The 18,427-nt window shown below is 40.3% G+C and overlaps 1 protein-coding gene across 2 annotated transcripts in view; it reads right to left on the bottom strand.

Moving 5' to 3' along the window:
- The window catches only part of LOC124001205 (protein ELYS-like), a 44,811-nt gene extending 34,397 nt beyond the window's left edge, over positions 1-10,414 (bottom strand). The window contains exon 1 of one of the 2 annotated variants that reach the window (XM_046307828.1): positions 10,360-10,414. In XM_046307828.1, coding sequence (XP_046163784.1) covers positions 10,360-10,369 — 10 coding nt within the window. In that variant the 5' untranslated portion in view covers positions 10,370-10,414. Of the gene's footprint in view, positions 1-614; positions 882-10,359 lie in introns of those variants that run through there. The other variant, XM_046307829.1, reaches the window with a different exon arrangement.
- Between the last annotated feature and the right edge of the window lie 8,013 nt (positions 10,415-18,427).

Raw genomic sequence — 18,427 nt, 5'->3', positions numbered from 1 at the left:
TACTAGCTTAACGTTAACTAGCTAGCGGTCTCTCGGACATATAGTTCATTCTGACACCACGATGTCAGTTTTCTTACTAGCCAGCTAACTTGACATCTTAGTTAACTAACTAGTATAGTTCGTTGACAGTGACTTTGGGGATTGTAGCGAACAGTAATTACAAGTAACTGCATCCGTTGACTTAACTAGCTAGCTAACGTGAGTTACCTAATATATAATCGGCCTTGCTAGCTAGCTAGACTGCAGCAACCAGCTGCTGCAGTAAACTAGGTACGTTAGCTAGCTAACTCCTATATGCTGTGCGCTAGTTACAAGTCTTGCTACATATTGGTAAATAACCGGTGTTATGCTTACGTTACCATCCTGTCGTTAGACATAGTTAAATCATAGCAACGTGTGAGGCGGGTGAATCAAAACCTCGCATGAGGTAGCATTGTGCTACAATTAACCGCCTCGCTAGCAAGCTAACGTATCTAAATAGTTAGCCAACTTCGGGTACAACTGCTCCGGTGTGCTTAACGGAAGCTAATCCGCCCATTCTTCCAACTGGTAGCATTGTTAGAGTAACTACCTAAAGGCAACAAACGTTATAACCTTAGCTTACTATACGTTACCTGATGTTGACCGTCGTACTACCAACGACGTTAGTAACTAATAAAATGTGATATATTTTCCGTTGGGACTCTTCCTCGGCCCTGTCATAATAATCCGATTTTCTTATAAACACTTTTGTTTTTTTTAGGACAACTGTCGAAAACCCACAAATGTTTCAGTATGAAGAACCGTGTCTACTGAATTAGTTGCACTAGCTACGAGTTATCTGCCCGCTTGCTGGAGTTCAACGCAGGCGCCATTTCCATGTAGATCTAGCTACTGCGCATCACTCGCTTCACAAAATCACGCAAACGTCAAAGGGCCAGAAATAAACATCGCGAGAAAGTAAACTGTTTTTTTTTCTTTCTTCTGCGTGAGGCAGTTTACACTCTTTCGAATATATATGAATTATTTTCTCTTTCTTTGTTATGTTGTATTGGATGTATTCAATCATTTTGAATTTATCTCTATGTGGATTTTTTGTTTGTTTGTGGATTTGACATATCATCCTCATAGGATTAGGTTACATACTGTAGTTTCTGTATGTAGTGCAGTAAATGCATGGGTGGATTTAGTGATTTGGAAGCCACTGGAGTAACTCCCTGTCAGAAATACGGTTCCCCAACTGATGCCCCGTGGGCCAAATCCCACCAGCAATAGTATTTGGCCCCCAAAGCCCCAAAATTATGACCCGAGATGCAAAATCTCCCAAATGCAATGTCCCAAGAAGGAAGTTACCCTACCTAATAATAATAATGCAAAAGTTACATTTAACGTCATGAGGAGAGAATGCAGGACTATTGTTATTTTTTATTTAACCTTTATTTAACCAGGTAGGCCAGTTGAGAACCAGTTTTCACTTACAACTGCGACCTGGCCAAGATAAAGCAAAACGTCAAAAACAACAAAAACAACTAATAAAGCAGGCAGCGGACCATTTTGTGGTGCTGAAACGTAACACTGCAATGCAATCAATAGGAAGTGCTGAAAATATAGCTAACTTGTTATGCAAGTGTTGCACAGCAACAGATGAACACCTACACCAGTCGAGTAATTCATTTAAACAATCATTTTAATTTGACTTTACAAGAGGGCTTAGTTGTAGTATATTTCTTGTAGTTGTAGTATATTTCTATAATTTAACTGGCTGATGTAGGCGATGAGACTTAACAGCATCTTTCAAAATAACAAAAATGTATGGCCTAATAGCATAAGGGCTCAGGGCCAGACCCAGATGCAGACACGGGACGCAGATGGTTTGAGTGTTTGACATGTATTACATTCAAAAAGGGTAGGCAAGAGAAGGGTCGTGAACAGGCAAAAGGTCAAAGCCAGTTCAGAGTTCAGAAGGTACAGTGTGGCAGGCAGGCTTGAGGTCAGGGCAGGCAGAATGGTCAGGCAGGCGGGTACAGAGTCCAGAAAACAGGCAAGGGTCAAAACTGTGAGGACTAGCAAAAGAGAGAATAGCCCGGTTTCTGGCAGGGGGTATGCGATACCAGATCCTCAATTCACGGAGTTGCATTCCCTTTAGACCCGGAGGTCTGTCTACTGGGTAACTTTACTAACACCAATCTTAAGCAAAGCCATACTATAAAGCTAACATAAATATTGCTAGCGATTGCCAAGAAATGTATTGCCTTGAAATGGAAATTGGATTCCTCCCTGCCAGTTCGGAAGTTAATAGTTGTATCCCTTTGGAGAAAATCACTTACTGCTTGAGGAATAAGTTAAAGACATTTTACAGAATTTGGCAACCTTTTATTGACTATATGGAGAATCTCCCCCCACACCTCATTGATTGAATCTATATATAATTCTCACATAATGTTTCACACGTAATGTATATTATGTAGCCTACGGCAGGTGATCCAATGTCTCGTTATTTATTTATTTAAAAAAAATATATATATATATTTTATTTTTTATTATTGTATGTTTGTTTATATAACTATAATTATAATTTATTTTTGTTACGTTCGTCTGTTACTGTCACTTTGTCCTATCGTTGTCTGATATCTTTTCACTTTTGTTTTGAATGTTCTTAATTGGAAAATGCAAAAATAAAATATTTGTAAAAAAAATTTAAAGAGAGAATAGCAAAAGCAGGAGACTGGGAAAAACACGCTGGTTGATTTGAAACAGACAAGACGAACTGGCACAGAAAGACAGGAAACACAGGGATAAATACACCAAGGGAAATAAGCAACACTTGGAGGGGGTGGAGACAATCATAAGGACAGGTGAAACAGATCAGGGCTTGACAAATAGAAGTGGGATTTCTTTTAAATGGCCATTACATGGACATACAATTGCAACTGGCCAAAAATGTAGCATTCTTCAAAAAATACTAATTTAAACAAAAAAAGGTCATGTCTGTGTCTGAATGTCTGTATCGGGATAGCCTGCTCTTGTCAGCTTGAGACCTAAATATCCTTGGATAAGCACTCACAATAATGTTATTATTTACTATATACAGTCATATAGGCAGTGGCAGATTTAGGTATAGGTGACATGGGCAGCCGGGGGCGGCACAGGGCGCCAGCACAAAAAGAATCGGAATGGTGACATTTGAGCAATCCGTTTTCTATCCTCATTTGCACCTCACATATAGTATATAATGTCACTGTGTGTGACTGTGAGTCAATTACCCTCGGAGTTGGCGCCCTGATTCTAGTTTGTGAGCTAGGCAGCCTGGGAAGGTCTCCCACTCAGAAGTATGAGATGGGGAGGGGGATTGGGGTAGCTTGACCTCAGGTCTCCGCACTGGAAGCCCAAGGTATGGGGAGCAGGGGAATCTATCAAATAGTGCACCTCTAACTTTGTACAGTAGTAATGCAATTAGTACTGTACAAAGTTCGTAGTGTGACTGATTTGACCAAAATGAATAATTAATGTATGTGTGTTATATTAAACAGAGGAGGGAGTAAAATATAGGCAAGCAATAAACATTTCAGAACAACTACTAGTCGAATAAGACATGGGAGAGATGACAAATTTTGGCAAAGATATTTATTTATAGACTAATACACTTGGAACAAATAGCCAAACCTAAAACTGCAGACATTACTAGTGCCTCCCCCATAATCAAACTGCCATAAAAAATAAATAAAAATGAAATGCAACCTAAAGTGATTCATCAACAGCTGCATTGAAGGACACAAACAGAAAATGCTTTCTGCTACTGAGATCAGTGAAATGTAGGCTAAACTGACAACGGAGAGAAGAAATCTCAACTAGCAAGCAAGTCACATCAATTAAGAATTGAGTGCGTGTGCGTTCACCCGAAGGGGAGGAGATACTTCTTGCAGGTGGGAGCCAGTGTTGACAATTTAGCGATTTTGTCGCTATATTTAGCAAGTATTCAGACCCCTCTAGCAACACATTTTCAAAAAAGCGACAAGTGACAAATTTAGCGACTTTTTCTGGTGTTATTTGAGACCTTTGGAGACTGACGTGAAAGCACGTATTGTTCTTACTCTTCTCATCGAGCAGCGGGTGCTGCCGTGGCCCCACCCCCATTCCAAACCACTCACAGGTGGGCCCCACCCCCGTCCCAGAGCACTCACAGGAAGGCCCCACCCCAGTCCCAAAGCACTCACAGGTGAGCCCCACCCCAGTCCCAAAGCACTCACAGGGGGGCCCCACCCCCATTCCAAAGCACTCACAGGCGGGCCCCAACCCTGTCCCAAAGCACTCACAGGCGGGCCCCACCCCGTCCCAAAGCACTCACAGGCGGCCCTGTCCTCGCAAATGAACCGCGCATGCGGGGAAGCCGCTGCTGGCTGATACGTGATTAAAAAAACAATTAACCTCAAATAGAGCCAGACCAGTTACCATAATTTTCTCACATTGCCTTTGACAATTTTTTCTATTGCCTCTTTTTTGTCCATTTAGATTGTTAACATAGATTGTATACATAAAACATGTTATGGTTAAAAATGTTCATGTTTTACTGTGACTTGTTGTAGGCTCCTAAGTGGACCAAAAGGTTAAAAACCAAACCAAATTAAGAAAACTAAACTAAAAAACAAAATAAAAAAAAATAAAAACGAAATAACTCCGCCAGAGTGTCTCTTTGGGGTCACTTTTGCCGGTCCCAAGCCCGGATAAAGGCGGAGGGTTGGAATTGTGACATAAAAAAACAAGAATAGACAGAAGAAAGTTAATTTGTAGTTATAAACATATTTTGTTTTTTTTACTCACTTTTTTTGTCTCTCCCACGAAGTTAGCGTCCATCATAATTCCATGCACAAGGCCAATTATGCAAATTAGGCGAAGAAGTCATTTAGCGACTTTTAGAACAGCCAATAGCTACTATCTTACTGAGGAGTTGGCAACACTGGTGGGAGATTTTTGGCACAACTCCTGTTCCTGTCGTGAGTCCATATTGCGTTCATAGAGGAAAATTAGAACATTGTTAGCACATAAAATGCAAGTTTCTTTATTGTGCTGTATATTGTGCATGCCACCCAAAACACACACAAGGATTCCGCACTCCTGAGCCCATCCTTGATTTGGCTCAATGTTTGGAATTCAATCAGCACAGTTTGAATTGCGGTCTCATGCATCGAGGGTATCGTTTTCTTAGCAAGGGAGGATAATTCTCAATCTGGGCGGATTTGTGAGAGGATCACGTACAAACGCAATGATATCATTAGGCATGCTGTAGTTTTCAAATCTGGTGGAGAAGTTGTCCCTCAGCTGCTTAATGAAATCTTCCATCACCTCTGTCACAACGCTGCAGCCTTGTCCCTCTGCCTGTCGTTTCTTCAGTGTGCTGAATTCTTCCATCACCTCTGTGACAACGCTGCAGCCTCGTCTGCCTGTCGTTTCTTCAGTGTGCTGAAGTCTTCCATCACCTCTGTGACAACGCTGCAGCCTCATCTGCCTGTCGTTTCTTCAGTGTGCTGAATTCTTCCATCACCTCTGTGACAACGCTGCAGCCTCATCTGCCTGTCGTTTCTTCGGTGTGCTGAAGTCTTCCATCACCTCTGTGACAACGCTGCAGCCTCATCTGCCTGTCGTTTCTTCGGTGTGCTGAAGTCTTCCATCACCTCTGTGACAACGCTGCAGCCTCGTCTGCCTGTCGTTTCTTCGGTGTGCTGAAGTCTTCCATCACCTCTGTGACAACGCTGCAGCCTCATCCCTCTGCCTGTCGTTTCTTCGGTGTGCTGAAGTCTTCCATCATCTCTGTGACAACGCTGCAGCCTCATCCCTCTGCCTGTCGTTTCTTCGGTGTGCTGAAGTCTTCCATCATCTCTGTGACAACGCTGCAGCCTCATCCCTCTGCCTGTCGTTTCTTCGGTGTGCTGAAGCAGGAGCCTTCCAGATGACAAGTCCAAATCAAACAAATCAAGCTTCCTAGTAAAAGCTTCACGTTTTTCCCACCATGTCCACCACTGTTTTCCCTCATCATTGTAACTGGAGATTTAACCCATTTAAGTAACAGAATATGTCAGCCAAAAAAGCAGTATGTAGCTTGCAGTTAACGTGTCAATGTTTCTGCGTGGCCTATGTCTGGGGCGGGAAGGCCACTTTGAAAGTTCCATGCTTAGATTCATAATGATGTCTGAGATTTAATTATTTTCAAACAGCGACATGTTCATTGCAAATAAGACACTGGCTTTGGGAAAAGATGGTAAGACGAACACATATCTCTCTGTACATCCTTCCCGGAAACGTTTTCATTATCCACCTTTCTTTTGATGCTTTTTGAGATCGACATGTACTCTTTCTATCAAGCTAACTGTTCTGAACGAACGTTGACATTAAACAACTAGTGTAGCCTACAGTAGCCTACGTAGACCTTTTTCCCCACCAATCAACACATAGAAAAATAGACAAAATAATAATTGAAAGGAGACATGGTGATTTTATGAGCGTAATAAGATCGAAAGTATTATGTTATTGTCACTGAATGTATTATGTACTCATCAGATGTGTTCAAAATGATGTTCAATTTACAGTGTAGGACAATTAATTGTGTTAATATTATATACTAATTAATTTATGGTCCGCTGACTATTAGCTCCGAAAAAAATTGTCCCGAGGCCAAACCTAGTTGACAACCCTGGATTAGAAGCTTTTGCAGGAGGCCCTGTGCCAATGGGAGGTCAGGGTTTAGGGGTCATAAGGCGTGAGAGCGGAGTTACAGACATGAAGATACATTACAACTTGAACCACAGAGTAAGACTACCTTCAAACCACACATGTCCAACGAGGCTGTTTGGTGAGGAAAAATGCTGTTTTACGTTTTTTAATTGGTTGATGGATAGTCTTTGAAACTTTTTTGATAGACAGCACAACACAAGCCCCCACCCCCCATTGAAAACCATTGAGTTGTTGCGTCTTTTATGCATCCATTTGTCTGATTGGACCCTTATATTAGTCAATCAACAATGTAAATGTTAACTCTTGCTTTCTCTTTCAAGAGCATTCAGTACCTTTATCCATCTCTCTACAGGTGCTACGGAGACAGAATATTCCAAGGACCTCCAGAGCCTTCAGAGCAACTAACTGCAATTTCTCCAGAACACAGAAAAGTAAGAACTGCTGCTGATATACTTTCACTATGGCGGTCTGTCTGATTACATTTTTATTTAACTAGTCAAGTCAGTTAACTTCTTCGAGATAGGGGGCGCTCTTTTCATTTTTGGATAAAAAACGTTCCCGTTTTAAACAAGATATTTTGTCACGAAAAGATGCTCGACTATGCATGTAAATTGACAGCTTTGGAAAGACAAAACTCTGACGTTTCCAAAACTGCAAAGATATTATCTGTGAGTGCCCCAGAACTAATGCTACAGGCGAAACCAAGATGAAATTTCATACAGGAAATGCCCCAGATTCTGAAGGCGCTGTGTTCCAATGTCTCCTTATATGGCTGTGAATGCGCCAGGAATGAGCCTGCACTTTCTGTCGTTTCCCCCAAGGTGTCTGCAGCATTGTGACGTATTTGTAGGCATATCATTGGAAGATTGACCATAAGAGACTACATTTACCAGGTGTCCGCCCGGTGTCCTGCATCAAAATTATTGCGTAATCTCCAGGTCCATGCGCGTTCCATTTCTTCAGAGGAGAAACCAAAGTGCGACAAATTATTTATCAAAATGTGAAAAAAACCTTGAGGATTGATTCTAAACAATGTTTGCCATGTTTATGTCGATATTATGGAGTTAATTTGGAAAAAAGTTTGCGTTGTAATGACTTAATTTTCGGGTTTTTTCTTACCCAAACGTGATGAACAAAACGGAGTGATTTGTCCTACACAAATAATATTTTTGGAAAAACTGAACATTTGCTATCTAACTGAGAGTCTCCTCATTGAAAACATCTGAAGTTCTTCAAAGGTAAATGATTTTATTTGAATGCTTTTCTTGTTTTTGTGAAAATGTTTTGCGCGCTGAATTCCAGGCTTAATGCTATGCTAGGCTATCAATACTCTTACACAAATGCTTGTTTAGCTATGGTTCAAAAGCATATTTTGAAAATCTGAGATGACAATGTTGTTAACAAAAGGCTAAGCTTGAGAGCTAATATATTTATTTCATTTCATTTGCGATTTTCATGAATAGTTAACGTTGCGTTATGCTAATGTGCTTTCGGAGATAATTACACTCCTGGATACAGTTTTTTTCGTAGCCAAACGTGATGAACAAAACGGAGCGATTTGTCCTACACAAATAATATTTTTGGAAAAACTGAACATTTGCTATCTAACTGAGAGTCTCCTCGTTGAAAACATCTGAAGTTCTTCAAAGGTAAATTATTTTATTTGAATGTTTTTGTGAAAATGTTGCATGCTGAATGCTAGGCTTAATGCTATGCTAGGCTATCAATACTCTTACACAAATGCTTGTTTAGCTATGGTTCAAAAGCATATTTTGGAAATCTGAGATGACAGTGTTGTTAACAAAAGGCTAAGCTTGAGAGCAAATATATTTTTTTCATTTCATTTGCGATTTTCATGAATAGTTAACGTTGCGTTATGATAATGAGCTTGAGGATATAAATAGGATCCCGGATACGGGATTGCTCATCGCAACATTAAGAACAAATTCTTATTTACAATGACAGCCTACTTCTAAAGCCTCCCAGGCCAAACCCTCCCCTAACCCAGATGATGCTGGGCCAATTGTGCGCCGCCCTATGGGACTCCCAATCACGGCCGGTTGTAAAACAGCCCGGGATTGAACCCAGGTCTGTAGTGATGCCTTAGACAACTGTGCTACTCAGGAGGCGACATATAGCATATTATAAACCGGGTGGTTCTGTGAAGGAACAATTAAGCTTAATGACAATTGTGTTAGACAACTGTACTGTGTGCTTTAAAGCTATTATCCCAGTTGAAGGGCAGTATGAAACGTGGCAATCCCACATGTCCTATACATTGAATGGGGGCTATCACTTGGATGCCAATATGTATGTCTTTTATTATGGATAAGCTTGCCAAGAAAACTCAGAGGAGAGTGCTGATCTGAAACAGATGTCCCTTGCCTACATAAGCTAAAATGTCTAACAGAGTGTCCAATGCTGGCGGGGGTCCAGAAAATGTCTCCTCTGTGCAGGTCACTATTGAATAAACTCTGGGTGAATGCTTAACAGTTGTCGACTACAAGAGCTGATTTTTCTACAGCAGTTCGAGCCCAGAATACTGATTAGCCGTGGTATATCAGACCGTATACCAGGGGTATGACAAAACATTTTTACTGCTCTAATTACGTTGGTAACCTGTGTCATGATGTGGCCCTTTCAGGGTGTAGATTGTGGCTCCCACCACATTGGCTACATGGCTGGAAATGGTTAAACTCTTGAGACTATTGATCCCTACAGAGTAAGTGCAATCTTAGAGGTATAATTACTAGTTTGCAGCTGGAAATTATGTAAAACTAGGATGAGAATACAGACAACCGCCAAAGCACCTATCTATGAGAACATTTCTGAATGGTACTCTGAAGTATACATTCTAGCCATGTAAAACCAGAAAGACTTTGTGACTTGAATGAAAGTTAACCAGAGACTCTGATGAACCCTACAGGATGATCGAGGATTCCAACAGTGAAGACAACAATGACATACAGGCGTAAATATATATACATTGCAATTATTCTCGAATGAGCGCCCGTTCATGTGCAAAGGATTAGCATTTCAATTAATATAATTCTAAACTTTGTAGTGAATCCATGTTTCCTTTCCCTCTCTTTCTCAGTCCACACCCCCTTCCCTTTGTCTACCAAGCCGTCATACTAGGGACTTTTTCATCATCGTTAGTAACCAATATCTACTGTTTGTTTTGATGTATTTCTGTGATTATTTAGTTAGTTAGTAAATACAAAATTAAGGCAATTTGTATATTGCTGATTCATAATTTATGCTAGAGTTCGTGTAGATAACCAAGAATTTTACAACATTCAGATGAGACTGATAGAAGGTAAAGAATAATTAATGATTGACTGCTGTTGATATAAAATATATTTGTTTTGTCTTTGTTTTAGTATGGTCAGGGCGTGAGTTGGGGTGGGTAGTCTATGTTCTTTTTTCTATGTTGTGGTTATGTGTTTGGCCTGGTATGGTTCTCAATCAGAGGCAGGTGTCGTTCGTTGTCGCTGATTGAGAATCATACTTAGGTAGCCTTTTCCCACCTGTGTTTTTATGGGTGGTTATTTTCCACTTCAGTGTTTTCACCATTCGGGACTGTTTTGGTTTTCATTTTGATTCTCTTGCTCTTGTATTAATTTCTCATTAAAAGACATTATGGATACGTACCACGCTGCATTTTGGTCCTCCTCTCCTTCCACCGAAGTCAACCGTTACAGTCTCATACCTAGGGTGAATATATTTGTATTCATGTATATAAGACATCACACAGGTATGCCAAGTGAAATATATATCCCAAACAAGACTAAAGAATAGGACAAATAGGCTGCGTTTAGACTGACAGCCCAATTCTGATATTTTTTTCACGAGTTGGTATTTAGACAGAGATAAGGATACTCTTGCTGTCAACAAAGGGGAAGCTACCACTGAAGGCCTATGGCGAAATGTTTTTTTTTCTTTTCAGTAGCATATTGTGAAATATTAACAAAATAAAACAGAATCATTAAAAGCTTTAAAGGAAACCACACCTGTATAGCATAAGAAAAGCCAATATACAAAATAAATAGACACACATTGTAATCCAGATGCATGCCTGGATAAGAAGTGTCAGAATCAATATAATGAATGTACTTAATATGACTATAGCCTGGTGGGTGCTGATATAATCTACATAATGAATGTACTTAATATGACTATAGCCTGGTGGGTGCTGATATAATCTATATAATGAATGTACTTAATATGACTATAGCCTGGTGGGTGCTGATATAATCTATATAATGAATGTACTTGTGACTGTAGCCTGGTGGGTGCTGATATAATCTATATAATGAATGTACTTGTGACTGTAGCCTGGTGGGTGCTGATATAATCTATATAATGAATGTACTTGTGACTGTAGCCTGGTAAAGGCCCCTATTATAATTTTTTTTACCAAACTGTCACAGTTGCGCCACCAATATAATCAGTTCAATGATTTGTAGAGTGTTAAATTATTTGTAGAGGCGGGAAAATGCCCACCTCAAACAACAGTGGCGCGAAGCCAAAAATAGTTGATCATTAACATAAAGAGGAGTAACTATGTATGTGATGTAAGGATGAAAACTGTATACAAGGAGTGTGCCGAGGCTGGGAAGACCGTTGGACCAGCTCGGCTTGTTACTTTGTAATGAAGTCTACCTTGAAGTTCCGGTATCTGAGAAATATTATTGGACGAACATTTCTACGACAGCCCACGTATTCAGTCAGGCAACTTGAAGCAGATGTGTCACCATCCAGGCTCTTGTTACAGCATGTGACAGTGATGGAGCGTGTGCAGATTCAAAATCTGCAAGTGTATTTTTGATTCAAACCAGAATATTGATAGCCATATATGGACTTGCAATAATTCTGAAAATAAATGATGTTTGCAAATCTTATTGAATGTATTCATATGTCACAAGTTTGCGACTGTTGTTAAATCTTTCACACATCATGATACAAGCTCGCAAAATTAAATTACGCATTTGCGAAACGTACTTGCAACCACGAATCTCAATGTGCGACCACGAAATAAAAAATAAACTCACTTAGTTCTGTCAGCATTATAATCCCATAGACATTCAGCCTCTTGCAAATTGAAGAGAAAATTATAAAAACTCAGAGAGACGAAAGATACATTATTTTATGTTTTTGTCTTGGTCAATTCTTCGGGGAAGCCTGGCCTCCCTTGGCGTCCATGAATACACGCCACTGCCGCAGTGGGCTATAATTTTGATCAAGGGCTATATCGGGATTTGCTTTCGGACCAACAGTCACCCATCCACCTGTGTTTCGTGGGTGTTTATTTTCTGTTTTATGTGTTATCACTAGACAGGACTGTTTCGTTTGTTCGTTCTTCCTAGTTGTTATTTTGTTTAGTGTTCAGGTTTGATTATATTAAAAATCATGAACACTTACCACGCTGCACCTTAGTCCTCACCTTATTCAATCCAGAAAAACGCATGTCAAAAATGTTATGAATTGATTTGCACTTTAATGAGGGAAATAAGTATTTGACTATCTCTCAATCAGAAAGATTTCTGGCTCCCAGGTGACTTTTATATAGGTAACGAGCTGAGCTTAGGAGCACACTCTTAAAGGGAGTGCTCCTAATCTCAGTTTGTTACCTGTATGAAAGACACCTGTCCACAGAACAATCAATCAGATTCCAAACTCTCTACCATGGGCAAGACCAAAGAGCTCTCCAAGGATGTCAGGGACAAGATTGTAGACCTACACAAGGCTGGAATGGGCTACAAGACCATTGCCAAGCAGCTTGGTGAGAAGGTGACAACAGTTGGTGCAATTATTCGCAAATGGAAGAAACACAAAAGAACTGTCTATCTCCCTCGGCCTGGGGCTCCATGCAAGATCTCACCTCGTGGAGTTGCAATGATCATGAGAATGGTGAGGAATCAGCCCAGAACTACACGGGAGGATCTTGTCAATGATCTCAAGGCAGCTGGAACCATAGTCACCAAGAAAACAATTGGTAACACACTACGCCGTGAAGGACTGAAATCCTGCAGCGCCCGCAAGGTCCCCTGCTCAAGAAAGCACATATACATGCCCGTCTGAAGTTGTCCTTTGAATCATTCAGATGTTCATTGGCAAACTGGGTGAAAGTGTTGTGGTCAGATGAGACCAAAATGGAGCTCTTTGGCATCAACTCAACTCGCCGTGTTTGGAGGAGGAGGAATGCTGCCTATGACCCCAAGAACACCATCCCCACCGTCAAACATGGAGGTGGAAACATTATGTTTTAGGGGTGTTTTTCTGCTAAGGGGACAGGACAACTTCACCGCATCAAAGGGACGATGGACAGGGCCATGTACCGTCAAATCTTGGGTGAGAACCTCCTTCACCTCAGCCAGGGCATTGAAAATGGGTCGTGGATGGGTATTCCAGCATGACAATGACCCAAAACACACAACCAAGGCAACAAAGGAGTGGCTCAAGAAGAAGCACATTAATAAGACATGCATTTTCATTTGCATTATACATGTATGTACGTGTCATTATAGGCTTAAGGAAAGCCATTACATGATCCTGTAAGTACCCTTGAACATGCCCTGCATTAGGAGTGTATGTCTATATATTTTTTTTAATCGTTGCTATGGTTACACCACCAACAGAATCTATGCCCTGAAGTCTGTGCCAATAAGAAACCAAGTAAAGATGGGTATAAACAAGTTAGAAGCAAGACAAAGAGGTAATGGTGGCTGAATACCAAAGTGTGTGGATCATTTACATAAAGAGGAGAGACTATGTATATGATGTAAGGATGAAACTGTATAAAAGGAGTGTGCCAAGACTTGGGAAGGCAGTTGCTCCATGGACCAGCTCGGCTTGTTACTTTGTAATAAAGTCTATACTGAATTCACAAGCTCCGGTATCTGAGAGATATTATTGAACTAATATTTCTACGACACCAGCTATCTAAATGTGTAGTAATCATGGCCGAATTACTGACCAGGCATGCAGGGCACATGTCCAGAGGCACTGACCTCCAAGGGGACCATTTTGTTAGTCACTCTCACTCAGATATCATATTAACATGGCATAAGTCATGGCAAAATGTGTAGAAGTGAAAGAAAATAGTTGTAAAACTGTAGCCAAAAAAAGGTGTTCTGTAAAGCAAACAAATGTGTTTACCGTTTTTTTTAACAGATCCCTCTGTAGGTATTAAATGATAGTTTTTAATCCTAGTGCTGAGTTAATGTGAGATAATCCCTCCCTGTTCTTTCTGGTAAACCGTTTCCGTTGCAAGACCTACTGACTACACCCCAAGCTGATTGTCAGGCAATCAGACTATGACACCTCTGGTTCACCATCTAAGATTAATGCCATACATTTGTTTGGCACATTTCACGTCACAAGCTCTACAAGCCAGAATTTTGATTTAAAATGATGTAACTTTTTGGGTGACCTGACTACATTAATCTGTTCTATGTGCGTTATTTTTTTCAGGTGCAGCTGACCAAATTCACGTAGAAATGGTTGTTAAAGGTCTATCTTTCTCATTGAAAGCAAGTATAAGATACGGTAGATCTGTTCTATGTACATTTCTATGCTTCCCTATGCTTAAGTTTGTTTTTGCGTCTTAACTCTAGGTTTTGTAAACCAACTTCAAACAAGTTGAAAGTAGAATATTTGTTGTTATTGAAAAGAGATTTCCTAGCAGTTTAGATGGTACAATGATTCTCTACACCAGGTATTCCCAAACTGGGGAACACGCAATGCCATCGGGGGTACGGCAAATAAAAATGTGATTCACATTTTCAAACAGTCAATTTATATTTTCCAATGGGGCTATACATTTGGTTGAGGTTTTTCTCTCGCCTGAGTAGCCCCGTTTCACTGCCAAAAATAAAATGAAACCATCTAGTGTTCAGTGAAATAACAACACAATGTCAAATACCGGTAGCCGAGTCAAACAACTAACATCCAATCACATTGACCGTTAGTCTCTAACGGTATGTAGCCAAACGTAGCTGCTGCTCATGTTGATATCTGTTCTGATGGTGGAAACGCCATGACAGGGAGACATAGTGGAGTGGTAATGCGAGTGCAAGCAGTTGCTCCCGACGCCACTTGGGTACACTGCAGCATCCTCTGAGAGGCTCTTGCTGCCAAGGGAATGCCTGACAGCTTGAAAGACATTTTGGACACTACAGTGAAAATGGTTAACTTTGTTAGAGCAAAGCCCCTGAACTCTCAAGGATTTTCCTCACTATTCAATGATCTGGGTAGCGACCTTGTAAAGCTTTTACAACATACAGAAGTGCGCTGGTTATCAAGGGGCAAAGTATTGACAAGTTATTTTCAATTGAGAGATGAGCTTAAAGTTTTCTTTACTGACCATAATTTTCACTTGTCTGACCGCTTGCATGCATTTCTCACACGACTGGCATATCTGGGTGATGTTTTTTTCTCACCTGAATGATCTGAATCTAGGATTACAGGGACTCTCCGCAACTATAATCAATGTGCGGGACAAAATTGAGGCTATGATTAAGAAGTTGGAGCTCTTCTCTGTCAGCATTAACAAAGACAACACACAGGTCTTTCCATCATTGTATGATTTTTTTGTGTGCAAATGAACTTACGGACAATGTCAAATGTGATATAGCGAAGCACCTGAGTGAGTTGGGTGTGCAATTACGCAGGTACTTTCCAAAAATGGATGACATAAACAACTGGATTCGCTATGCCTTTCTTACCCTGCCTCCTGTCCACTTACTGATATCTGAACAAGAGAGCCTCATCGAAATTGCAACAAGCGGTTCTGTGAAAATTGAATTTAATCAGAAGCCACTGCCAGATTTCCAGATTGGGCTGCGCTCAGAGTATCCTGCTTTGGCAAATCGCGCTAAGACACTGATGCCCTTTGCAACCAGTACCTATGTGAGAGTGGATTCTCGGCCCTCACTACCATGAAAACTAAATACAGGCACAGACTGTGTGTGTGAAATGATTTAAGACTGAGACTCTCCAATACAACCCAACATTGCAGAGTTATGTGCATCCTTTCAAGCACACCCTTCTCATTAACTGTGGCGAGGTATTCACAATTTTCTATTAAACAAATAAGGTTTTATATGAAAGATGGTTAAATAAAGAGCAAAATTATTGATTATTATTATATTATTATTTGTGCCCTAGTTCTACAAGAGCTCTTTGTCACTTCCCACATGTCGGGTTGTGACAAAAACTCACACTCATTCTTACGTTTAATAAATGTATCGTATTGTGTGTGTGTGGCAGGCTTAAAATGATGGCAAAAAAACAATATTTGAGAGTGCGCTGACCCTGGTGCTAGAGGGGGTATGCAGCTGGAGGTTGAATGTTTGAAGGGGTACGGGACTATAAAAAGTTTGGAACCACTGCTCTACACAATGCATCGCTTGTTTTGTCTAACTGAAGTTAGGGGAACTATTCATTGCAACCAGGAGATTTCAGACCGATTTCGGCATATTACAACTTAAGGTTTTGTTTTTTGCTTCTTTTGGTTTTGTACACTAGTTTTAAAAAGCTGTACATTAAAAAATATATATATTTTAATTGACCTTTTATTGAATTAGACAAGTCAGTGGTTGAGATGGTGTAATAATTCTCTGGACCATGGCACGCTTTGTTAGAGATATTGAAAAATAAAAAGCTGTGGATTGTTGGCCACCCTCCCGTGATTCTGAACATGGCATTTTCATAGTCATGGCACGCTTTGTGTAAGAGATGTAATAATTGGAAATATTACTATAAAATAAATGTGAATTTTTCTCCAACTCATCTCTGATTCAGAATATATCAACTACATAGCATGCTTGGTTCAATAGCTTCTGACAAGACAAATATAAAACACATTTTACCTCAGTGATATGAATCTTAATGCTCTTCTAGCACTTTGAATAGTTTGATTATACTTTCCTGTGGATATGTCATATTCTTACCTGCACCAGGACCAACCAGACGGACAACCGGTAAAGTATCATTTTATTCAGCATTCTGGCTTGTAGAGGTCGTGAGAGGAAACCTTCCTGATCGCTCATTTCTGCCTGACAAGAGGTAAAAACAGTTTCAGGTTGGATATTTGCCTGTAGTTTTCCTTACGGGACTGTCAACATAGTGACAAATCTAATTTTTTAACCATTACACCTAAAACTTTCAAAACGGGTTCTAGTTAACCCGATGGCAGAGACACACATTACACACACTTTTTGTCGATTTACATCTTGCACTGTTTTTGATTATTTATTGTAATTTTTAAAAATTCAATAGTGCCTTGGTTCATAAAGTACACTCAGTGGGTCTACACATTGCACACCCTTTTGTTTGTCAATTTGTATGTCATGAGATTTTACAATCATTTTTAAGTTTAAAATTTCAATAGCTCCTTAGTCATATGACCTACAACCCTCAATGTCACACTTTCTCCCTCTCCCCCTCTGGCACTCGAGGTCACCAAGCTGCCCATCAATAAATGCAGCAGCACTTCTTGGACTCCCAAGTGGTGCAGTGGTCTAAGACACTGCATCTCAGCACTAGAGGTGTCACTACAGACAACCTGGTTCAAATCAAGACTATCACAACCGGCCGTGATTGGGAGTCCCATAGGGTGGTGCACAATTGGCCCAGTGTCGTCCAAGTTTGGCTGGTGTAGGCGGTCATTGTAAATAAGAATTTGTTCATAACTGTCTTGCCTAGTTAAATAAAGGTTAAAAAAAATTGGACACCTTCACTTTGTTGATTTCCCCCTATATATATATATCTGTCTGTTCTTCAGTTTGATCCCGATGTCAGCATTAACGTTGTTTTGTTTCCCGTCCAAACGCTGTCGGTGTTTTGTTTCATGTCTGTTATTTATTAAATGTTTATCCCTGTACTTGCTTCTCGTCTCCCAGCATCTGTCCTTACACTCAAACTACTTTCAGTATATCCACTGAGTATGTTACAAACTTTTGCTTGTTCATTTATCTCATGTTATTTCACATTAGTTTAATGTTTAATTTCAATAGTTCCCTGGTCATCTGACCTACAACCCTCAAACTACTTCAAAGTATTTTTACTGCATAGTATAGACAACATACATATAAGTCACAAGTACATTTTCATATAAAAGCCATACTGTTAGTGGCTCTCTTGGTTAAGACGTAAACACTCCAGTGTTTAGAGTCTGCACCCTGATGGCAGTACCGCATATTCATTGTCCAGTGTGTTTGATCAAAAATGATTGTTTTTACTCTCTACCGTGTGCGGTCTTTGTAAAATGTCTCCGAAAGCCTTTGGGGCCTTCCCCACAATCATACCACTGACCTACACAACTCTGTAGGCTAGGGTATTCTGACTTGCCCACGAGGGAGCCAAACCAGGCAACTTCTATTAATGTTAAGACAGGCTCAATAAAACATCTGGAGAACAGATGATCATTCAGCCGTCTAAGTTTGCACAGGAAGCACATGTTTATTTGGCTGACTCATCAGAAAACCAGCTAAATGAATAATACATGGGAGAAGGTTACAACTGGACACAGGTCTGAAAACAACGTTTTGCCCTTAGTGCCAAGGTACTACATGCACAGTAGACTTGAAACAATTGTAGACAGAATAGGTAGGTATACTGCCCCTCCTCCTGGACAAGAGTCATTGTCAGACCAGGCCTTTTGATATTTTATGTGTAAATAAAGCCTTGCTGGTAAAGTGAGGACTCAGACACAAGG

The sequence above is a fragment of the Oncorhynchus gorbuscha genome, linkage group LG17 (assembly GCF_021184085.1).
Source record: "Oncorhynchus gorbuscha isolate QuinsamMale2020 ecotype Even-year linkage group LG17, OgorEven_v1.0, whole genome shotgun sequence".
Classification (NCBI taxonomy): Eukaryota; Metazoa; Chordata; class Actinopteri; order Salmoniformes; family Salmonidae; genus Oncorhynchus; species Oncorhynchus gorbuscha.
Note: the sequence above shows the minus strand (reverse complement) of the source record. Positions and strands in the feature narration are given on the sequence as shown.